The 24,688-nt window shown below is 40.8% G+C and overlaps 1 protein-coding gene across 5 annotated transcripts in view; it reads right to left on the bottom strand.

Moving 5' to 3' along the window:
- The window catches only part of LOC131061296 (uncharacterized), a 66,719-nt gene extending 50,817 nt beyond the window's left edge, over positions 1 to 15,902 (bottom strand). For 2 of the 5 annotated variants that reach the window (XM_057994911.2, XM_057994909.2), the window contains exons 1-2: positions 14,552 to 15,902; positions 12,291 to 12,947 (exon numbers count right to left, since the gene is read on the bottom strand). In XM_057994911.2, coding sequence (XP_057850894.2) covers positions 12,291 to 12,947; positions 14,552 to 15,576 — 1,682 coding nt within the window. In that variant the 5' untranslated portion in view covers positions 15,577 to 15,902. Of the gene's footprint in view, positions 1 to 8,883; positions 9,677 to 9,762; positions 9,828 to 12,290; positions 12,948 to 14,551 lie in introns of those variants that run through there. The other 3 variants (XM_057994908.2, XM_057994910.2, XM_057994907.2) reach the window with 3 other exon arrangements.
- Positions 15,903 to 24,688: the final 8,786 nt, after the last annotated feature.

Here is a 24,688-nt window from a genome sequence, read left to right as displayed (position 1 = left end):
CAAGCAACTGATGATTATCAAACAAAAGATGAAAAGCTAATGCCTTACAAACAACTGGTAGATGATCTGAAACAGCACTTTGCAAAGATAGAGTTTGAGCAGATACCAAGAGAACAGAATCGCGCTGCTGATGCCATGGCTACAATTGCTTCGCTCATTGATCTACCACAAAATGAGACTCGCTATGAGTTCCTGGTTGACAACCTGCTGATTCCGTCATATGAGATCACTCCTACGGAAATGATATGTGTTGTTGGTCCTGAATCCCAGTTATATGGTTCCATATTCACATACCTCTGCGACAATATCTTACCTCCCGATCTATCGAACAACCAACGCCGCACTTTCATTCGCCAATCCTCCCGATACGTTATCCTAGCTGATATCCTATACCGACGAGGTCTAGATGGCACCCTTCTTAGATGTTTAGAGAGTGACGAAGCTCAGATTGCGTTACGAGAAGTGCACGAAGGGATATGTGGTCCGCATACTAGTGGTCCTACCTTGGCCAAGAAACTCATCAGGACTGGATACTACTGGCCTACTATGGAAAAAGATGCATATCAGTTTGTCAAGAAGTGTAAGCAGTGTCAAATTCATGGAGACCTTATACATGCACCAGCACAAGAACTACAGCCACTTGCATCTCCTTGGCCCTTTTGTCAGTGGGGACTCGATCTCATAGGCAAGATTCACCCTCCTTCTTCCAATGGACATAAATTCATTATCACAGCCACAGAGTATTTCACAAAGTGGATTGAAGCCGTGCCTCTCACACAAGTTACTGGGAAACAAATCGCTACCTTCATTTTGAACTACATCATTTGCCGATACGGGATTCCTACTTCCATTATCACCGATAACGGGCATCCTTTCAAGAACCAGGATGTTCGTGAACTCTGTGAGCGCTTCCATATCTCTCATCGTTTCTCCACACCATATTACCCTCAAGGTAATGGCCAAGCTGAGGCGTCTAACAAAACAATTCTCAAAATCCTTAAAAAGACAGTCGACGACGCTGGCCGTAACTGGCATGTCCAACTCAATCCTGCACTTTGGGCCTACCGCACAAGTGTCCGCACACCTACAGGAGCTACACCCTACTCACTCGTCTACGGCGCTGAAGCCATCTTGCCTATTGAGGTCGAGTTACCTTCTTTACAGGTCTCCTTGAGAAACATAATCAACGATGAAGACTACAGGGTCTCTCGCTTACAAGAACTAGAACTGCTGGAGGAACGACGACACACTGCTTTTAATCATCTCAAGGCTTACCAACAACGAATGAGTCCCAGTTACAATCACAAGGTCAAGCCTTGCACATTTGAGGTAGGTGACTTAGTCCTCAGAGAGAACCCCAAAAATCAGCAAGATAGAGATAAGAAGGGCAAATTTGAACCCAACTGGCTTGGTCCTTACATCATCACAGCAGCATATGGATCTGGGGCATATCAGCTCTCAACTACAAAAGGTGAACCCTTGGAGGATCCTATCAACAGCATGCACCTTCGCAGGTTCTACACATAAGCTCTTTTGGAATATCCTAATTCAAAAATACAAAAAAAAATCGAAAATTTCAAAAATACAAAAAAAATTATAAAACAAAAAAAAAAAAAAAAAAAAAGTAAAGAGAAATAATTTCATCCAATGGTGAGAACCACTTCGGTGGTGCCCTGGGCAAGTACCATGGTGAAAACTGGGTCACCAGCGCCATGCGTAGGGACTTTGCTCCTCCCTCCTTCAGGATTCACTTTCATCCTTTCACTTTGCACACACTCACAACTTATTCGCTCACAATAAACTTATCTATTCCCATCATGGCTTGTTATTGATCTACCTAAGATTGGTTAGCCATCCATAAATCTCCCTTTTCACTCCCTTTCCATCCATAATAAATCAGATCCTATCTGTGACTACGGCCAATTCCTACGTCTAGTGATGGGTGTGGAACTGAGAACATCACATGTTTTGAGGAGTACAGTTTCTTCCAGCTTCCTTCAAGTCTATTCGCGCACAATCCGCAATAAAGCAACATCTGCATCACAGATCCGCAATAAAGTTTCATCTTCTCCACAATAAAGTATCAGTTTCATGGATTCAGTCAGTTTCAGATGAGACACAGCAGCAACAATGGGCTTCAACAAATCAAATCTTTCAACAGACTCAGACAACATATGGTTCAGTGCCATCTATCCTTTTTGTGAAAGTAAACATTGTGACCACAATCAAAATAAGACTTATACCGGTGACAAGAGACACTAAACTTGAGGACTACAGTGGATGTTGGTGTCGAGTCTTGGTTTTCTTTTGATTTTATCTTTTTGGTGACATGTCTTTTAGCTTTTCCAGGATGTCTCTGACTAGAGATTCTATCTCCAGGATGTCTTTGACTAGAAAGGCGAGGATGGGGTATCGTCACCTATTTGCATTTGCTGTCTGTGGATTGTCTTTTAGTAATGCTATGACTTGTCCAAGGATATGAGGACACTGTGAGTCTAGTATGAACTGGGGCATTCCTTGTTTGTGACTGTCTTATCTCCATGCAAACAGGTACAATGACTTTCTGGGTCGAACAAATGCCTCGATTGTCATAACCTATTCTGCCATAATAAAGCTCAATGATGATAACGCACAAGAAGCTCTTTCACGTTCATATCTTCTGTCTTTCATCCCCCTTTCTTGATTGACTTCCATCGTCCTTCTCGAGTCCGCATAGCCCGCTATCACATGACTGAGTATAATGACACACCAAAAACATTTGCATTTCATATAGCTACACCTACATCACCACATATAAGCATTTCACACATACATATAGATATCACAATTGCATCACATCCTACATACAACACATGTTAGCACATTTCACATTTTCATTATGTAAATAATCATTTGCATTACATACATTCACATCTGCATCATGCATCTCATATAAAACATAAAAGAACAAAGATATATTGCATTGCATCATATAAGCATCCATATCATAAAACATGTATCACATAAGAACATCTCATCACATAAGGTACACATGCATATAGCTGCCGCAAAAATGGTGACTCATCTCATATATAATCAAAAGTGTCATGATACAATGATGTCAAAAGAATCATATGGCTACAAAAGAATCACCTGCAGGTGTCTACAATACAACAATGATACATATACTGATACAATGGGAGCCCACTATAGCTATGAGGAACTCCCTCCCTCGGAGCCGCCTCGCCTCGACGGAGTCTGAGCTATAGATGGCCCCGCCCCAGGATCCCCCTGTCTCTCTGGTGGTGGTGGAGGCCCCATGACCCCACCGCTGGATGCCTGTCTCCTACGACTCCCTCCCGTAGCCGTCGCTGTGCGTGACGATCTATGGAAGCTCCTAGCCCGTTGATCTGCTGGCACGGCTGCATAGTATAGATCCCTCCGGTAGGCGATCTCCTCTCCGGCTCGCAAAACATATGCGTAGCCTGCCCCTGCATCCTCTGTTGCCCACCTACCTGCCCTCAGAGCTGTCTCGGCCTCTATGTATCTCTGGATGGCCTGATCCCTCTCCCGCTCTGTGTCTCGGACCCTGATCCTGAGGTGGTCCCTCTCCCGCACCAAATCCTCAATCTCATCTGCCTGGCCCTGGCAGATCTCCCGCAGCCTCAACACCTCATCCTCCTCAGAGTCTCCGCTCTCCGCCTCCGCCTGTGGCTCCTCCCCTACAGGTGCCTGTCCCTCAACCTCTGCCTGCACCTGTCCCTGTGCTTGTATAGGTACCTGTGGCTGCACCTGTCTCTGTCCCTCTGCCTGTACCTGTCTCGGTCCCTGTCTAGGACCCTGTGCTGCTGGCACCTATAGGGGCAGTCCACCCCGTCCTCTCACCACCGGAGCTGCTCTCTCCTGTCCTCCCTCCCTCTGAGGTGCCACCCGCCTCTCTCCCACCACTCCCCTCCACCTCCGCCGGCCCCTACCTCCATCTCCTCCTCCATCATCATCATCTCCTCCACCCTCTCCATCCAGTGGCTCTGTCGGATCTGTCAATCTGGGACATGGATGCTCTGCCCAATACGCAGAGTACTCTGCGTCCATCCCTGCATCATCTACCTCTGGCCACATGTCCCATGGCATCGGCATCATCTCCGCTAGCTGCGTCACCGCTTGATCATATGATAGCAGTGGGCCAAACTGCACCTGATCTCTGACCGTACGAGCATACATGCCCGAGCCCCGTGGCATCCGCTGGATCCGCCCAAACTGCCTGCACACCCTATCAACAAGCTGCCTCTCCAGAATATAGGGCGTCCGCCCAATCAGATACCTGCTCCTGAACACATAGGGTAGCTCCAGCGCGTCGTCCTCCCACTCCTCACACCCCAGGTACGGCCTCCAGATGACCATGTCTATATCATCAATGACTCACCTCCAATGCTCCAATCTCCCAATCCGAGGCTGGGATGTGATCATGTCATACAGGTGCACGAAACTCCGTCCCTGTCCTCTGCCTTTGAAATGAATGGGCCGTGTGATGGGAAGGTGCTCATAGGCCCACACCTGCAAGAGAGTCACGTCGCAGCCCAAACCCACTGATCCGTGGTACACAAACTGATGCAGCTCATAATACAAATGTGCCAGGACACATGGCCCCCATGCATACCTAGTGTGCTCTGCCATCAGCGTCTCCAAGGCCCCTCCCCAGCCCACTGCCAATCCTCGTGTGGCCCTGTCTGGACACAAATACCCACTGATGACTCCCCCAATAACTGCCGGCAATGCTAAACCTGTGGCAGTCATGGTATCCCAGGCTACATGACCTGCTCGCATCTCCAAACCGGGATCCTGAAAAACCCGTCTCAATGCCTCCCTGTCACCGTCACGGTCATAGGGAATCAACTCTCCATCAATAGGGACATGTAGTATCCTGTACACATCCTCCAATGTCACTGTCATCTCACCCATCGGCAGGTGAAACGTGCACGTCTCCGAGTGCAATCTCTCGGCCAACGCAGTCAGCAACCCCATGTTTGCCCGAAACTCGGGCACATAGAGCATATGTGTGAGACCCATCTCCTCAATGGAAATCATGTCCTGAATCGACAACTCTGGTCGCAGTCTCTGAGTCGACGGGAATCTCTCCCGTGACTCTAACATCGGCAAATACTCCTGCAGTCACACAATCAATCTTGTCAGTTATCGTGGCATTCACTGTTTATCACAAAATGCTACTTGCTACCTAAATGCATCTAGTTATCTATCCTAGTGACACTCACTGTTCATCACAAAGTGTTGCTATCTATCCTAGTAGTGCTCCCTGTTCATCACAAAGTACTACGTGTATGACATTCCCTGTTCATCACAAAGTGTCACTCACATTCGCACTCCCTGTTCATCACAAAGTGCTGCCTATCCTGGTGCTCCCTGTTCATCACAAAGTGCCTTGATCTATCCTAGTCTTCCTAGAGGACCTGCTTGAGTGTATCCTCTCAGCAGCTTATCCAATCGACAGCGTATGTTCATCACAGAACTGCCGATATGACCTAAAAGACTAAAACCATGCATTTAAACACACAAACGCACTTTTACAACACAAACACGCTTTTAACTCCTAAACACGCTTATAGACTGCATAAACGCGCTTCTGAAACACAGACGCGTTTTCTGAACACAAACGTGCCTATGCCAGACACAAACGCGACCAAGGAACACAGACGTCCCTACATTACATAAACGCTTTTATAAAGCACAGACGCTGCTACATTTCACAAACGCGTCCGCATTCAACACAAACGCGGTTCCAGGCACAGACGCGCCTGGACCCGACACAGACGCGCCTGTTGGACACAGACGCACCTGGCGCTGACACAGACGCGGTTGCACGTTTTTGCACTTTTTAAATATCCTATTCCTAGTGCATTTATTGCTCCTAAACATGCATTTATGACAAAACTCGAAATGCGTGAAAGTACGAGGAGGTTTTCGGGTACTTACCGGCTCTCCTGCATCGGCTGGTCGCTGGAATCGGCGGACACGGTCGAATCTATGCATGAATGCCATCGCTGCTGACTGCTGCTGCTCTTTTCTCGCTCTGCACTATGATCTTCTAAGGGTGTGGATGACAATGAGGATGTCTTTTGCCCGTGGTCTATCTTATAGCCTACCCTAGCCCTGGCCTTCATTTCCCGAGTCAGTCTTTCTCATCCCGTGACTTTGTCACTTTATACTGTCATTCCATTCTAGCCTTTCTTTCTTATCGAGAGATTGTCTGCACTCTTTCCAGACTTTTTCATCCAATCTCTCGAGGGGGCATATTATTCCCATACTGGGGCAACTCTGTATCAGTTCATCTTATCTTCTTTGAAACAATGCGACAAGCCGCATTGTCTCAAAGAGGGGCAAAATGTAGACACCTAAAATTGTCCAGTCTAATTAAATAAATATTTTATTTATTTAATTATCTAAGCCTAATTCTTCTATTAATTAAATAAATTTTTATTTATTTAATTAATTCATTTATCCTCTTCTAGCCTTATTTCTCATTTAAATAAATACATTTATTTATTTAAATTATCCCTTTCCTAAATTACATAAATATTTTTTATTTAATTGTCCCACTTCTTCTATTATTTAAATAAATCTTTATTTATTTATTTAATTCATTATCTTTTTCCACCCATGACACATGTCATTCATCTCTTATTTTCTACACTACCTACCTCTTTCATTATTTTGGTATTTCTTATACCTACCCTCTAATCCTAGCCGACCTCTCTTTTTACACCTCTCAATCTTAACCCTCCATTTCATATTGTGTCTTCTATTTAAGGAGATGCTCTCTTCATTGTCAAACCCTAATCACTGATGCTAATAATCTTTCATGCAACTTGCTACACTACGATCCTACTTGCAACCACATTCCATTCTTTATTGAGCTCTTGTGCATACAAAAATCTGAGAGCAAATATATCAAGCAAGATCAATGGAGATAGGAAGAATGGAGATCAAAACCCTATTGGACATGTGATGGTATAATCTTTGTGATTTTTGAGTTATTTTGCATTGTCTTAGGTTATATTCATATGTTATGGTGGATCTTTGTTCATTGTTAGGCTAGGGTTTTGTGGTTGAATTCATTTAGCCTTTCAATATTGTTATTATTGTTATCCATTTTCACCATAAACAGGGGTATATTATTTTGAGTAGTAAAATGTATTTTAATTGTAGATTACTTTCAATAATGTATTGATTGTTTGAATGTATATATAGTGGGTTTATGACTAGAGAAAAGATGTAAGGAAATTTCTAGTAATGGTATGGAATGATACTTTAGTACTAGTGGAGATATAGTCTACCACTATTTGTTGTAAATTGTTATTTTTTATTTATAGTTTCTTGTTATAATGGTTGTAAGTTGTAGGCATTTTGAAAAAGTTGACAACTTGGATGCATAAGGTAGTTGGACTTATTGGAAAACTCATAAGGGTGCGAAGAAAGTACTATAGCAAGCTGAGTAATTGTAGAAGTTAACAAATGAATGGTAAAGGGCTATGCAATGGATCCTTTACTCCTAAAGCCATAATATTGGTTGTAGAAGTGAGTACAAAATTGTACAAATTGTTTGTTGGCAATTGCTAACATATATGAAGGTTATTGACTTTGTTCTTATCTATGTGGATGACAACATACAAGCATGTCATGTGTTGCAAACAATAACAAGGAAAAGGAAGAAAATATTAGTTTCAAGGTAGGATGTGGATGCAAGCATGCATGAGGGATTGTTGACAATGGTGATTTTTTGCAATGGACGCTAAGGTAGGAAAGTGAATAATTGGGCTTCTTGATTGGTGGTTTCATGGTTAATCCATTGTTTGGTACATAATTATCCATGTTCCAAGTTATTTGATATTTTATGGCAATAGAAGAGTAGAGGATTATAAAAAGCAAAATATAAGACTTTGTTTGGGGGGCAATTTGGCATGCACAAACTATTTGAATTACTATAATTTGATAGAACAATAATAACTCACAAAGTGTTCGTGAGTGGGAGAGTTGGTGTAACAAGGTAGTTACGCATAGGTTTGTGTGGACCTAGAAAGCTATTTATTTGATAGTGTTCTTCATGTAATAAGCAGTGAACAATAAATAAGATGCTAAGAGCATTATCTTGCTACAGTTTTTCACTCTTCCAGGTTTTCTCAAGGGAAAGTTGTGGTGTTATGAGTTAATTATTGTATGTTTAAATTAGTGTTGTTTTGTTTATTGTTTAAGCATTTTAATACTATCATGGGCTAGATAGACTCCCTTAGGTAAAAGTATTAAAAACATATAGTAGTGTTGACAATTAAATCCATGATGGATCAATATGATTACCAACCAAGTGCATTATGAATCATGAAGTTTGGATTTTTTTAGTGTTGGATTAGTGTGGTGCTACATCTTTTTGTCATTTTATGAGTTAAAATGTTGCATTAGCAAGAGAAATTTTGTTAAAAATTTCCAAGAATTCAATATACATGTTGAGTGTAGATCCAAAGTTTGTGGTGTACACAATTGACTTGTTTGTTTGATTTTAATAGCATTGCAATATCTTGTTTTGTGGGTTTATTGAGGATTTTTTCATATATTCTTCTGAGGAGGTTTTGCAAAATTTTCTTTGGAAGTGCACCTTGGATAATGAATAAAGTCAGATCTATCGGTGAGCCAAATCTTTGTGAATGTTCAGATTTGTGAAATAGCACATGTTCAAATTGGTGTAGCTCAATTCTCTTTTAGATTAAGTTATTTGCGTATGAATGTAATAACAAGATTATCGTTCATTTAACCCTCCTCTATCCTTGATTGAGCCACCAATAAAAAGTTAATTAAATAATTGAACTTAAAATTAAGAAAGCTGATTATCAGAGTCTATTCTTTAATGTGAAATTTAGTATTCAATTGAATGGTATTATCCATGCTTTGTGGATAACTAAAATATTCAGACATTGGCATATTAGAGTAGCTAGGGAAAGCAGGTTTTCTTCACTTGCAAGACCCACACTATACATTTAAGAATTTGGCAAGAAGAAAATTCTATTTACCCATTGGAAAAAGCTGATTGAACCTCCTAAAATGACTTCTTCGAAGAATCTGAATACCCAGTTCCAACAAGGCAACCTCTGGTAAAAACCAATTCATTATGGTCTAGTAGTTGGATTAGGTATTGATCAGCCAAAAATGAGTTAGAAATCCTCAAAAATTGTACATTTTTTCTATTCCTCCTGGTTAGAAACATCTTGCCACTTTTAGAAGTTCTCCAGCCAGTCCTCCATTGATGACCTCCTCACAATGTTTAAATCTTAACTTCTCGTAATGTTCGTACAAATCGATATCCCCTGACAGTATGTGGCCTGTTGTTGCAGTCTTCGTACCGCTACTTTTAGGTGCAGCTGTTTTGCTTTCCTGGAATACAATCAAGTAACGTTTGACAACATCATTTTCATTTTTGGCAGGAACCACCAAGTACTCAGGCTTCTTTGCTGCAACATAATTTTGCCCCGAGAAAATTTCACAAAGAGCTACCACACAATACTTTCTTTGTTTCCATATTACAGGAGTAGAATAACCCAATGAAACGTCCATCTCAGTTGATAAGTAGATGCCTTCTCCAAATGCCATTCCACCAGACATGTACCTTGTCCCACTCAAGCACTTTAATCCATTTCTGAAAATTTCAGCACCACCATCATTTTTATGTATGGAAAGATAATTTTGACAGAATCAATTTTTATCATACTTACCACAGCATACCTTTGGCTTATATCTTGTAAATAGTTTTTCAATGCTCATAGAATGGTTGGTAACATAGTTCCAAACTGAATTGAAAACAGGGAAAAAGAAAAAACGTTTAAGAGAAATTGTTCATAATATTTTGAGGGGGTATTTTTTACAGTTTGAATCCTGATAAAACATGATCAATATTTTGAGTTTTTAACATTGCCCAAGAAGATATGGGTGTCCAAAGAATGAATTCTTAATGAGAAAGGAGATCATAGAATGTAGTATCTTCTATAGTAATCAGGCAGACAACATTTTAATGTCTGCCATCACAACGCAAGATCAGACCTGCTGTTTGACTTAATTGAAATAGATAGGAATAAAATAATAGATCCTTTCAAGCCAAAAGAATCTTGGAATATGTAAGGAAACATGATTATATTAAAGATTGAAAGCATTGCAATCATAGAAACATACTCTGGGAAGAAGATTTGTAGTTGCAATCTCTAAACTTCAATCTAAATAAAGATGTTTATGTAACCATTTTCCAAGTTTCAAGAAATCATACCAGATTCTGTTCCATCCACAAGAAATCAATTCTCCTTTGCATATATAATCATGCTATAGAAAGCCTAGGCAACAATTTTACTCCAGAAACTGATTCTGACAAAAACTGGAAATGATGTCCATATAGGCATGAACCTAGAGGTTATTTTAAATAAACAAGACTTTTCGTATGCTCATATTCAGATACAAATATGGGAATGTGGAATTCCAAAAAAAAAATTCCATGAATAGGTACTAGGTAGTCGACATGCATACAGGTGAGTGTGGGTATGGATATCAAATCAATCCAATTAGGTCTCTAAATTAAATAATTCGAGGAGGGAGGGAGAGATAACAAGCTAGAGAGGAAAGAAAAGAGGAGAGAAAGAGGAACAAATAGGAGGGAGGGAGAGGTAAAAACCTAGAGGAGAGAGAAAAGAGGAGAGAAAGAAGAACAAAGAGAGGGAGGGAGGGAGAGACCGACCTAGAGAGGGGAGAGATAGAGAGGTGCAGGGGGAGAGAAGAGAAGAAGCGAGAGAGGGGGTAAAGTGGGAGGGAAAGAGAGGTGAACAAGGAGAGACCCTGAGAGAAGAGAAGAAGAGAGAGGGGGGGTAAAGAGGGAGGGAGAGAGAGGTGAATAAGGAGAGACCTAGAGGCAGAGAGATAGATGAGAGGCCTAGAAGGGGAGAGAAAGAGGTGAGAGAGATAGAGGGGGAAGGGGAGGAGGAGGAGGAGGAGGAGAGGGAGAGGTGGGTAATGAGGCAAAGAGGGAGAGGTAGAGAGGTAAAGAGAAACCTAAAGAGGGGATAAAGAAGGTGGGAGGGAGAGGTAACAACCTAGAGACTGGAGAGGGGAGAGAGAGAATAAGAGAGGTAAAGAGGGAGGGAGAAATCTAAAGAGGGGAGAGAGAAGGTGGGAGGGAGAGGTAATGATCTAGAGAATGGAGAGAGAGAATAAGAGAGGGACAGAGAAGAAGAGAGGGACGAAGGGAGCGAGGGGGACGGAGCGAGGGGGACGGAAGCAAGAGTAAGGAGGGAGGGGAGGTAGAGAGGGAGGGAGCAAGGGAGGGAGGGAGTGACCCATAGGGGGAGAGAAAGAGAAAGGGGTGAGAGATAGACGGGGAGAGGTGAGAGGAAGGGAGGGAGGGAGAGACCTAAAGAGGGGAGAGAGGGGGTGGGAGGGAGAGGTAACAACTAGAGAACGAGGGAGAGACCTAAACAGGAGAGAGAGAAGTGAGGGAAAGAGGGAGGAGGAAGGAGGGAGAGGTAAACCATCAACTCTCTTTTACTATAAGAGAACCCTAAACCAGAAATAATTTAGAGGAAGAGAAGGAGATGGAATGAGGAATGGAAAGAGGGGGTAGAGATGGAGGGAGGGAGAGGGAGAGGGGAAGAGAAGGAGATGGAATGAGGAATGGAAAGAGGGGGTAGAGATGGAAGGAGGGAGAGGGAGAGGGAGAGGGAGAGGGAGAGGGAGAGATAGAGGTAGAGGTATTTTCTGTTATGTTCGAGTTCCATATTTCCTCGGTGTTTCTGTTTTCTGTAATTTCCATTTGAATGTATGCAATAGAAACTATTACATTAACTCTGCATCATATCTGTGTTAGTGGTCCATTGGAACCTTCAAGTTTCCCTGCCTTCAAGTTTCCCTGTTGTTTTATGGATCTATGGCCATCCAAATGACTGTTGGAAAACCAATCTCAAAGGTCAGAATGGTAGAATGTTTCTCGATGAGTTGATTTATAATGCTCTATCTTTTACATTGAGATATATGTATGATAGGAATAGGTATCGAGAATATGTGGGAATTTTTGTAGTTGTTATTCTCTATTGTGCAACCCTTCTTTGGAATATTGTGTGGAAAATAGGCTACTGTCAAATTGTTCCAAGAACAGAGAGAGAATAAAAATGCATGATATAGAAGTAGTGGTTAATGCTGAAAAACAAATTCAAACCAAAAAAGATATCACTAACAATAGGAAGAAAAACAGAAATAGGAGTAGTAGTAGCACATACCTTATAATGGAGTACCAATTTGACAAAGAACTTCCATGGAAGGCAAATATAGATCCTTCAGCTTTCCTACGCTCTGCAAACTTGAGCTCACTCTCAGAATTATAGAAAACTGCAAACTGGTAGAGAGATCTATGCACATTAAACCTGTGATCCTCCTGAACTAGACAAAGGGACAATCTATTTGTAAACAACACATATCTGAGGATTTTATATGGAAGCCATATTTTTTCTGCATAATCTTCTTGCGATAAATCAGTCTGATTGACACTATCTGTGTTATAATCCTCTTTCAGCCATGAAATTCCTAACTTCACAACTAATTCAATTTCACTGGAATACTTCTGTATCACTGAAACTGGGGGAAATGAATCTATTACCTTTTGTAAAAGACACAAATTTTTATTGTTCATATCAGTCTCTGCTTTTCTGGAAATATAAATGCTTGATTTGAGTTCAGAAATGTTCTTGCTAAAGAACCCAGCACGCTTTCGGACTTCGCACTTTTTCAATAAAAATGATGGATATGGCTGGAAAACATCGCGATTAGAATATCTTGCTGCAGCTGCAGCAAGGGTAAGCTCCAAATCAATCAACTCTGAATTTTTCAGTTCCTGTAACACTGATGCTCCAAAACCCAGCTCTTCAAACCTGTACAAGCTGAAAACAAAAGAAATTTTATCACTCAATTAATAGTAGCTTTCAAAACTAACGAAAATAATCCCCCATGTGGGTTAACTATTTTCATGACAAGAACATTGGCTTCTTTGTTAAGCATTAAGCATTCCTATGGTTGTAGTCTAAGTCACAAGGTTCAAATTCGAATTCGAATTCGACAGCCATGAAATTTGGATGAAATTCGACAAGGGAAAAATTCGAAAAAAAATTCAGATAAAATTCGCCTTCTATAATTTTCTTTATTTTTAAATATATGTATACTTCTAATAAATTATCAGAATAGAGACCCTTGTTGGAGAAAATCCGAGGGCGACCCAGCAGTTGCAGACACCCACGACCCAATAGATACAAAGCATATACAAAGAATACCCACAACCAGCTGAGTTGTGTTTAGAGGCGGATAGCAGTGCTTTAAAGAGGAAATTCGATGAAATTCGATTAAATTCGAACCTCATCCATGAAAATCGCCGTATCCTGTGACTTAGGTTGTAGTCATGGCAGTATGGGACCAAAAGATACCTTTAAGCTAATTATCATATTGATTGAAATACTTATAAAAGCTGTGTAAGTTTTGTTTGCTTCTACCATTTCAGATCATACTTTGTGATCTGTCATCAGAATTAAGAAGAATTATATTTTCAAACCAAGTCCTATCTAGTGATGGTTAAGCTTGACCTCTTTGTCAGTTTAAGTGTTTACAAAAGATATTGAATTTTAGTAAACAAAACATAAGTACAGAGATTTTGATAGAAAAAAAAAACCATTTGTTGATGTAACTTTGTATGTTAGCTTGAAAGAAATGTTTATAATAGTAAACGATTGATTATATCTATTATTAGGTTCATAAAAGTAATTTTTGTAAGACAGATTCAAGTATTCTACCCCAGATGAACATCTATTTGTGTTCCCCTAACATCTATTTGTGTTCCCCTGTTTATTATGGGCCTTTCTTTTGAGGAAAAAAGGAAAATACTTGATGTCATCTATTTGTGTTCCCCTGTTTATTTTGGGCCTATCTTTTGAGGAAAAAAGGAAATATAGGTTGCAGCCATTGTTGGTAGGAGAATCTCTAGTCACAGCAGGAGTAAGAAATCCGAAAAATCTTCAGTCAACTTTGATGTATACTTGCCTAGGTAGCCTAGGTAGAATTCAGACTCATCTTGAAAAGGCTAACTTTCTTCTGTAAGTCTCACCAGTTCAGAAAGAAATTGTAGAAGTTTTATTACAACATTACTACACTGATTATTTTTTCTTGTGGTTAGAGATAATGAATGGACAATTGTTCAGCCACAATATTTATACCCTGATCCCTAGACACCCTTCTAACGACACCATGTGTATAAACAGCACTCAAATTGGTAGGGGAATTTTCCAGCCTCACCCCAAAACCAGCCACTAAAAATTTGAGTATGAGAATGCGGTTCTCTCCTCTTTTCATGGGACCTGTCACTCCATAATTAAAAATCCTGAAATCCCCTGCATCGAACAGCTTCCTAAGGTTTAATAAATGCCTTTATGGTTGACTCAAGTCCTCAATTCCTTAAAAATCTAGAAGAATAAAGGAGGAGGATTAAAGAAACAAATACCAGTATTCTGCATCGCAGTACCACAACCGAGAGAATGGTGGAAGAGGTCTTTTACAAATTGCGCAGAAGACCCTCAGAGTCTTCAACCAAGATCCCACGAAAACCAGAAGGGTGACAAAAATGTTATCAGACATTGCAACCTTTTTGCCCACACCAAGAAAACCATCAGGCCTAATGTAGCAATGCTCCAAAAATCCCTCAATATAATCAGGTAGTAAAACATAAGGCCCATGTGGACGCATCCTGGCAGACCAGCTTTCTTTAATGGCATTCTTAAATCTTTCATCCCTACGCTCGAGTGCCTTTTTCATATTAGCCTTCAACTTTTGAATCTGAACTGGGCTCTCTTTCACAGAAACGTCTGCAGACCTAAAGAAATCCTGAGTAGCAGCTTCCTTTTTAACCCACATATTTCTGCCAAATGATATATGAAACACCAGAGGATCATCAAGGCTAAATTGTAGCGCTGTGGCCGCATCGTCTGAAGCTATTATGTGCCTAATGTCCATTCGCACCTCCACAACTTCCAAGCCCAGAATCAGTTTAACAGAGCACCATGGTAATATTCCAGATACAATTGAACTACTATCTACCATGCTCAAAACCGTTTCAACGTCCACAGTGAAATCTTCAGCTGACCTGTATACGTATGATTCTTTTATTCTTTCCTCTGTATTCTCACCACCGAGAATTAATCTGTTGGGCTTGCTGCACCCCAACTCGTTAAACACTTGCAATATCTTGTCTAATACATTTCTTAAGCAATTGGGTCCAATCCTGAGATATTGAAGCTTGCCATTCAGAGCTTCAAGAGCTGACATCAAGATGTCATCATCTTCGTCTTCTAACGATATAGCCACCAAAGATCCATCTTGCGAAGCATAAACGATGCTGACCATGATCATATACCCTCCAATCTTAACAGAGATGGAATTCGCCTTAACATTTCTCATCTTTACCTTAAGACCAACTTTGTCTGCATTCTCCCTGTTTTGGGCCATCCATAAATTGATTTCTTCTTCCATTTCTTTTTCTCTTTCAAAAGTTCAAGAATTCCAGTAGTTAAGAACTCATTCAGACGAAAGATATTAAGTGGGTATATATATAATCCACCCAAAACCCCCACAAAATTCTTGAATCAGAATTAATTTGGCATGTCAGAAACAGCTGATTAAGAATTCCAGTAGCAGTACCGATCAAAAAAAGAATTCCAGTAGCAGTGGAATTTGGTTGGCTTTTTCTTTTCAACTCTCCGCATGCTTATGTGACGACTTTTAGTATAAATTCGCTTTCCATTAGCAGTAAGGAAAAAATGGTCAAAGTACCCAAAATGGAATTCTTGCTGCCTTTATCAAAAATGAAAAGTATGGCAAATCTAGTTATTTTATTATTTATTAGTAAGCATTGTATGATAGAGAATATATCGGTTTGTTTTTATTTTTATTTTATATTATTATCTATGATTAAAAGATAGATTATATGAAAGAGGGAAGCAAACACGTTGGTGTATTTCATTTCTTTTTAAAAAGTAATTATTTAATGTAAGATTATTATTATTTATTATCTTTATCAAATTTATTGATTTTTTAATTAAAGTGTGTATATGTATATGTATATGTATATGTATATGACAAGGAGGAAGCAACCTGTGTTGTTATATTGCATCTTATTAAAAAGTCTTACAAATATGTATTATTAGTTATTTTATTATTTATCAGTGAGCATTATATAAGAAAGAATATACACACACATACACACACATACACATACACATACATACATACATATAAGAATTCTAGTAGCAATATGATTTAGTTGGTTTTTTCTTTTAAATTTCGCACATTCTTATGTGGAGACTTTCAAGTATAAATTCGCTTTCCATTAACAGTAAGGAAAAAATGGTCAAGTACCCAAAATGGAACTCTTGCCCTCTTTACCAAAAATGAAAAGTATTGCAAGTGTAACTTGTGTATTATTAGTTATTTTATTATTTATTAGTAAGCATTGTATAATAGAGAATATATCAACTTGTTTTTATTTTTATTTTATATTACTATATTTGATTAAAAGACAGATTATATGAGAGATGGAAGCAACCATGTTGGTGTATTGCATTTCTTTTTAAAAGTAATTATTTAATGTAAGATTGTTATTATTTATTATTTATCATGTCTATTTTTAGCAAGCAATTATTATTATAAAAGGTTTTTTTGGATTCGAGGAAGCTACTTTGTTCTTTCAAAATTACTTGTTTATCAACATCCATATCAAAGGACTTCTTCATCAAAATTATTGATTTTTTAATTAAAGTGTATATGTTTGTGCCAGGTGCGTCTGCGTTTGAACCCGCGTCTGTGTCAAATGTGGCCGTGTTTGTGATGGTCAGTCGTGTCTGTGCCAAGAAGGCACATCTGTGTCGCCCAGGCGTGTCTGTGCAGAGCATAGGCACGTCTGTGTTTGTCAGGCACGTCTATGTTTTTCAGGCGCGTCTGTGAAATCTTTAAGCGCGTTTGTGTTTTAAAAAGTGTGAAGTTGCGTCTTCTAGGTCAAATCGACAGTTTTGTGATGAACATACGCTATCAATTGGATAAGCTGCTGAGAGGATACACTCAAGCAGGTCCTCTAGGGAAGACTAGGATAAATCAAGGCACTTTGTGATGAACAGTGAGTACCAAGATAGAGTACTTTGTGATGAACAGGGAGTACTAGAATATGAGCAGCACTTTGTGATGAACAGTGAGTGCAAATGTGAGTAACACTTTGTGATGAACAGTGAGTGTCACACACGTAGTACTTTGTGATGAACAGTGAGTGTCACACACGTAGTACTTTGTGATGAACAGTGAGTACCACTAGGATAGAAGCAACACTTTGTGATGAACAATGAGTGTCACTAGGGTAGATAGCAATATGCATTTAGATAAAAAGTAGCATTTTGTGATAAACAGGGAATGCCACTATGACTGACATGAGTGATTTGTTTGACTGCAGGAGTATTTGCCGATGTTGGAGTCACGAGAGAGATTCTCGTCTACTCAAAGGTTGCGACTTGAGCTGACAGCCGAGGAGCGAGCTGCTATTGAGGAGATGGGATTGAGACATGTTCTATATGTGCCTGAGTTCCAAGCGAACATAGGACTGTTGACTGCGCTGGTGGAGAGATGGCACTCCAAGACCTATACTTTTCATTTGTCAATGGGTGAGATGATAGTCACCCTTGAGGATGAATATAGGATATTGAGGATACCGATCGATGGGGAGCTAATCCCATACGATCGAGATGGAGATAGGGAGGCCCTGAGACGAGTATTCCAGGACCCAGGACTGGAGATGAGGGCAGGACATGTGGCGTGGGACACTATGACAGCCACAGGGCTAGCGTTGCCAGTAGTGGTAGGAGGAGCGATCAGTGGGTTCATGTGTCCAGATAGGGCGACACAGGGGTTGGCTGTGGGTTGGGGAGGAGCACTAGAGATACTGGTGACGCAACACACTAGATATGCTTGGGGACCGTGTGTGCTGGCACACCTCTACTATGAGCTGCATCAGTTTGTATACCACGGATTAGTGGAATTAGGCTGTGGGGTGACATTGCTGCAGGTGTGGGCTTATGAGCATCTGTCAGTGACGAGGCTGATACACTTTAGAGGTAGTGGTCATGGACACAGTTTTGTTCACTTGTATGACATGATCACGTCACAGCCACGGATTGGCAGGTTAGAGCATTGGTGGCGAGTGATAGAGGATATTGACATGGTCATATGGAGACCATACCTGGGATGCGAGCAGTGGGAGGATGATGCAGTTGAGCTTCCCTACACCTTCCAGAGTAGGTATTTGATTGGGCGGACGCCCTATGTGCTAGAGAGGCAGCTAGTGGACAGGGTTGGCAGGCAGTTTGGCAGGATCCAGAGGATGCCACGGGGCTCAGGCATCTATGCACGGACTGTGAGAGATCAAGCGCAGTTTGGGCCCCTGTTATCATATGATCAAGTTGTTACGCAACTGGTAAAGATGATGCCACTACCCTGGGACATGTGGCCAAAGATTGAGGATGTCAGCATGGATGCCGAGTACATAGCATACTGGGCGGAGCATCCATTCCCATGCCTGACGGATCCGGGAGAGGCCTTAGATGGAGACAGTGGTGGGGATGATGATGATGGTGGAGGTGATGGGGGCAGAGGTCAATGGAGGAGGAGGGGAGCAGTTGGAGAGAGGAGGGTTGCACCACGGAGGGAGGGTGGAGAGGAGAGACAAGCTCGGGTGGTGAGGGGTCACGGTGGATTGCCACTATAGATGCCAGCAGCACAGGGTCCCAGACAGGTATAGGTATAGGGACAAGGACAGATATAGGGACAGGTACCAGTACAGGTACAGGCATAGGGGTAAGCACCCGTACAGGGGGAGCCACAAGCAGAGGTGGAGGGGGCTGACGCAGAGGAGGATGAGTTGATAGAGCTGAGGGAGATCTGCCAGGCCAGGCAGATGAGATCCAGGAGTTGGAGAGGGAGAGGGATCGGCTCAGGAGGAGGCTCAGAGATACTGAGTGAGAGCAGGATCAGGCTATTCAGTGTTATACAAAGGCTGAGACAACGCTGAGGGCGGGGAGATAGGCAGCGGAGGACACAGGGGCAGGATATGCTTATGTCCTGCGGGCAGGGGAGGAGATTGCCTACTGGCAAGATCTCTATTATGGTGTAGTGCCAGTGGACCAGCAGGCGAGGAGCTTCCAGAGACCGTCGCATACAACGACAGCTACGGGAGGGAGCCGGAGGAGACAGGCATTGAGTGGTGGGGTTATGGGTCCTCCACCACCACCACCAGATAGAGGGGACAGGAGGGACGATCCTGGGGCAGGTCCTTCAGGGGCTCAGATTCCATTGAGGCCAGGCGGCTCCGAGGGAGGGAGTTCATCATAGCCATAGAGGGCTCCCTATGTATCAGTATTGTACCATTTTTGTATGATGATGTAGACACCTGCGGGTGCTTTTGTAGCCATATGATTTTGACATCATGACACTTTATGATTATATATATGAGATGATTCATCTTTGTGGCAGCTATATGCATGTGTACCTATGTGATGAGATGTTCTTATGTGATGTTTGTTTTATGTTATGGATGCAAATATTTATATGATGTAATGCAATATTTGTTCTTTTATGTTTTATATGTGTATGCATGATGCAAATGTGAATGTATGTAATGCAAATGAATATGATAATGCAAATGTAAATTGTGCTAACAGGTGTTGTGTGCAGGATGTGATATCTATATGTATGTATGAAATGCTTATATGTAGTAATGCAGGTGCAACTACATGAAATGAAATGTTTTTGGTGTGTCATTATACTCAGTCATGTGATAGCAGGCTACGCGGACTCGGGAAGGACGATGGAAGTCAATCAAGAAAGGGGGATGAAAGACAAAAGATATGAAAGTGAAAGAGCTTCTTGTGCATTATCATCATTAAGCTTTATTATGGCAAGTAGGTTATGACAATCGAGGCATATGTTCGACCCAGAAAGTCATTGTACCTGTTTGCATGGAGATAAGACAGTCACAAACAAGGAATGCCCCAGTTCACACTAGACTCACAGTGTCCTCATATCCTTGGACAAGTCATAGCATTACTAAGAAACAATTCACAGACAGCAAATAAAAATAGGTGACGATACCCCATCCTCGCCTTTCTAGTCAAAGACATCTTGGAGATAGAATCTCTAGTTAGAGACATCCTGGAAAAGCTAAAAGACATGTCACCAAAAAAGATGAAATCAAAAGAAAACCAAAACTTGACACCAACATCCACTGTAGTCCTCAAGTTTAGTGTCTCTTGTCACCTGTATAAGTCGTATTTGATTGTGGTCACAATGTTTACTTTCACAGAAAGGATAGATAGCACTGAACCATAATGTTGTCTGAGTCTGTTGAAAGATTTGATTTGTTGAAGCCCATTGTTGATGATGTGTCTCATCTGAAACTGATCGAATCCATGAAACTGATACTTTATTGCGGAGAAGATGAAACTTTATTGCGGATTTGTAATGCAAATGCTACTTTATTATGGATTGTGTGTGGATAGACTGAAGGAAACTGGAAGAAACGGTACTCCTTAGAATGTGTGATGCTCTCAGTTCCACACCCATCACTAGACGTAGGATTTGCCTTAGCCACAGATAGGATCTGATTTATTATGGATGGAAAGGGAGTGAAAAGGGAGGTTTATTATGAATGGCTAACCAATCTTGGGTAGATCAATAACAAGCCATGATGGGAATGGGTAAGTTTATTATGGATGAATTGGTTGTGAGTGTGTGCAAAGTAAAAGGATGAAAGTGAATCCTGAAGGAGGGAGGAGCAATGTCTCTACACATGGCCCTGGTGACCCAGTTTTCACCATGGTACTTTCCCAGGGCGCCATCGAAGTGGTTTTCACCGTTGGACGAAATTATTTCTCTTTACTTTTTTTATTTTTCAATGTTTTTTGTGTCACAAGGCGCCTATTCACTAAGTTTTCACCAAGTAACGATTTTTTTTGTTTTATAATTTTTTTTGTATTTTTGAAATTTTTGATTTTTTTGTATTTTTTGAATTAAGATACTCTGAAGAGCTATGTGTAGAACCTGCAAAGGTGCATACTATTGATAGGATCCTCCAAAGGTTCACCTTCTGTAGTTGAGAGCTGATATGCCCCAGATCCATATGTTGTTGTAATGATGTAAGGACCAAGCCAGTTTGGTTCGAACTTTCCCTTCTTCTCTCTGTCTTGCTGATTTTTAGGATTTTCTCTAAGAACCAAGTCACCCACCTGAAATGTGTGAGGCTTCACCTTATGATTGTAACTACATTGTTCCTTAACTGAATGATGTGTAGCTCAAGCGACTATCTTCCTTGATAAGGGAACTGAGATAGAATTACTAATGTGTGGACTACACAGGCCTGTATGCGTGTCACCTGAAGAAGTTTGGGCATCCCTGATAACAAAGTCCTTCAAGGAAGCTTCATTAAAGGTCCATGATGTATCACCAGAAGGAAAAGGATGTGTGGAACAAGTGGATGAGTGATGAAGGCTTGTGATTGCGAAAAGAAGTGAAAGTAAGATGACATGATGGAGACTTAGGATCAACAAGTATTTTTTTTGGCTTGAAATTGTAGAACTTTTGCCCCTAGTTATTTTGGTATTAGGGGAGATCAACTCTTGTTCTTTTTGCTTCATAGGATTTTTATCCTTGACTTTGATTTTTGCAGGGTCCAATAGCTTTTGATTTTGATTTGGACTGAAGGAATTTTCTTTAGTTTTGACTTTTAGATTTTTCTTTTGAAAGCTTGATTTTTGATCCCCAATGAGCAAGGGCTTTTGTAATTCTTGTTGATCCAAGTCTGGAAGTGGAGTGGAAATGGAAGGAGTGGATGAAATGGTAAGGCTATATGATTTCTCAAGAGGGCTGGCGATATTCTCAATAGATTCTTTGTTGGAACCACTCTTAGGATTGTTGATATCAAGAGATGCTTGCACCACTAGAGGAGATTTGCATTCAGACTTAGTGGCCACAACACTAGGTGCTTCGTACCCAATTCCTTGGCATTACAAATTATTTGTAGATTGTTCCTATCGACTGAATACCTTAGGAGATAGTGGGAGTTGATCAACATGAAAGATATACTCACCACATCCCATGTCTTTAACCTTGAATTTTTTGTTGAGCTCTGCTTGTTTTGATGTAGGAGGTTTCAAGGATTCTGGATCCACATATGCTGATGAAGGAATAGATTCTCGATTGACTGGAACTGTTATTTCTGACCGAGGTTGCAGATTGTTGCAATATATGAATGGATTTGGATCTGCTTTAACGGTTACTTCAACTCCATTGTGTGGAAACTTGATACATTGATGATATGTAGATGGTACTGTGCTCATTTCATGAATCCAAGGATGTCCTAGCAATATGTTATATGTGAGATCAAGGTCTAGGACTTGACAAACCACATCCTTTGTAACTGGCCCAACTCTAAGAGGTAAGGTGACTGTGCCTTTGGATGAACATTCTTCATCATCATATGCTTTGATGGTAATTTTGTTCGTAGAATTCACAGCTTTGTCAGAATACCCCAATTGTTTAATAGTGCTCAATGTACATATGTTAAGACCTGCTCCTCCATCTATCAGGACTCGTTTGATTCTATGTTTGTGTATGAAGGCTTCAATGTGTAAAGGTGCATTATGTGGCTGACTTATGGAGGTGTCATCAACTTCTGTGAATGTAAGAGAGTATGGAATGGAAAGGTATCCCACCATGGCTTGAAACTGGTCCACGTTTAGATCAGTAGGAATGACAGTTTCTCTCAAGATTTTGTCAAGAATGGATTTATGTGTAGGGGATATGCGTAAGAGCTCAAGAATGGAGATGAGCGCGGGTGTCTTCCCTAATTGTTCTACAAGGTCATACTCAGGTTTGGTTGATGAGGAAGCAGTGTTTTTAGTTGGAGCACCTTGCAAAGTGATTTTACCTCGGCGGGTTGTAACATGACATTCAAAGGTAGGTTCAAAAGAAGATCCAACACCTTTTAGGACAATCCTGGGTCTCCGAGTAGAATTCTCAGACGCTTTGTCCTTGATGATAATGGTAGAGACATAATTGTCCATCGAGATGTGATTGATGGTTGAATCATAGTTGTAAGATGCTCTGGTATAGTTGGTTTGATCTTCTGTAGCTTTAGCTTTTCCCTTGTCATGTTTTGGGAATGGTTCCTTAAACATCTCATGTTCTTGATTAGACGAATGTCCCTCAATCTCAATGTCACCTCTATCAATGAGATCTTGTATGATGCTCTTCAGTCGATGACAATTTCCTATCTTATGACCCTTGCTCTTATGAAATTCACAATACTCATCATCATTCCACCAATTTGGTTTAACCTTTGGTTCGTATGGAGGAAAATCTGGAACTATGATTACCTTGTTTGCCACTAGCTTCTTGAAGACTGACTCAAGTGGTTCTCCCAATGGGGTGTACTTCCTTTGTGATCTAGAAGTTGTTTGAGTATTCACTTGATTTTTTGTAGAACTTGATCCCGAAAAGATGAATTTGGGTCGCACTGTGTTGGCGTCAACAACACCATCATTGACTGTGTTCTTGTTTTTATTCCAAAATCTTGGCTTGTCTTTTCCTTTAAAGTCATCTTTGTTTTCCTTGAATATCTTAATGACTCCTTGTTCAATTAGGACCTTCTCTGTTGCTAAGCCTTTTTCAATGATGTCCTTAAAGGTGGACAAACAAGCTTTTTTTAGATCATAGCCAATGTCTTTGTTAACATTTTGTGTGAACATCTCTACCATTTGTTTTTGTGGAATTTCACAAGAGCATCTGCTGGCTAGATTCCTCCATCTTTGTAAAAATGATGCAAAAGACTCTCCCTCTTTTTGCTTGGTGTTGCACAAAGTAGTGACTGATATGTCTGTCTCTATGTTGTAGGAGAAATGTTGAATAAATGCCTCTGCTAGATCACCCCATGACTTAATGCCAAGTGGAAGTTGGGAGAACCATTCCATAGCTTGATCACCTAAGCTTTGTGGGAATAATCTCATCAAATATGTCTCTTCTGCTGCTACTTCAATGCAAGCTGTGAAAAATTGTCTTATGTGTGCCTTAGGATCCCCTTTTCCTCTATACTTATCAAATTTAGGTGTCACAAAGTGTGTAGGAAAAGGAGGCATTGGAATGCTCTTGTCAAATGGATAAGGACATATGTCTCTCATTTTGTATGTTGGCTTCGGTGTATTTATGTCCTCCATTTTCTTTTGTAAGTCCCTAATTTGTTGCTCCAAATTTCTCTTAGGTGGAGATCGACTTCTTGGACCATACCCCATGCTTGAGGCACCAATTGGAGGAGGAGCCTGTTGCATATATGGATGATATTGATCATACACATGTTCATATGGAGGAGGTCTATAGTGATGCTGTGTATATGGACCACTTGGTATAGATTCATGTTGAGGAACACCATATCTATTTTGTGCATGTATACCATACTCTACAGGCATGTCATGTTCTAATGTGTTGCCCCCAAATTTGACACGGGGTTTCCTTGTGTCCAAATTTTGAGCATGCCTTTGAATATCCAATTGCTTGG

Source organism: Cryptomeria japonica, chromosome 11, assembly GCF_030272615.1.
Source record: "Cryptomeria japonica chromosome 11, Sugi_1.0, whole genome shotgun sequence".
Taxonomy (NCBI): Eukaryota; Viridiplantae; Streptophyta; class Pinopsida; order Cupressales; family Cupressaceae; genus Cryptomeria; species Cryptomeria japonica.
The sequence above is the reverse complement of the archived record's forward strand: the minus strand, read 5'-3'. Positions and strand labels throughout refer to the sequence as shown.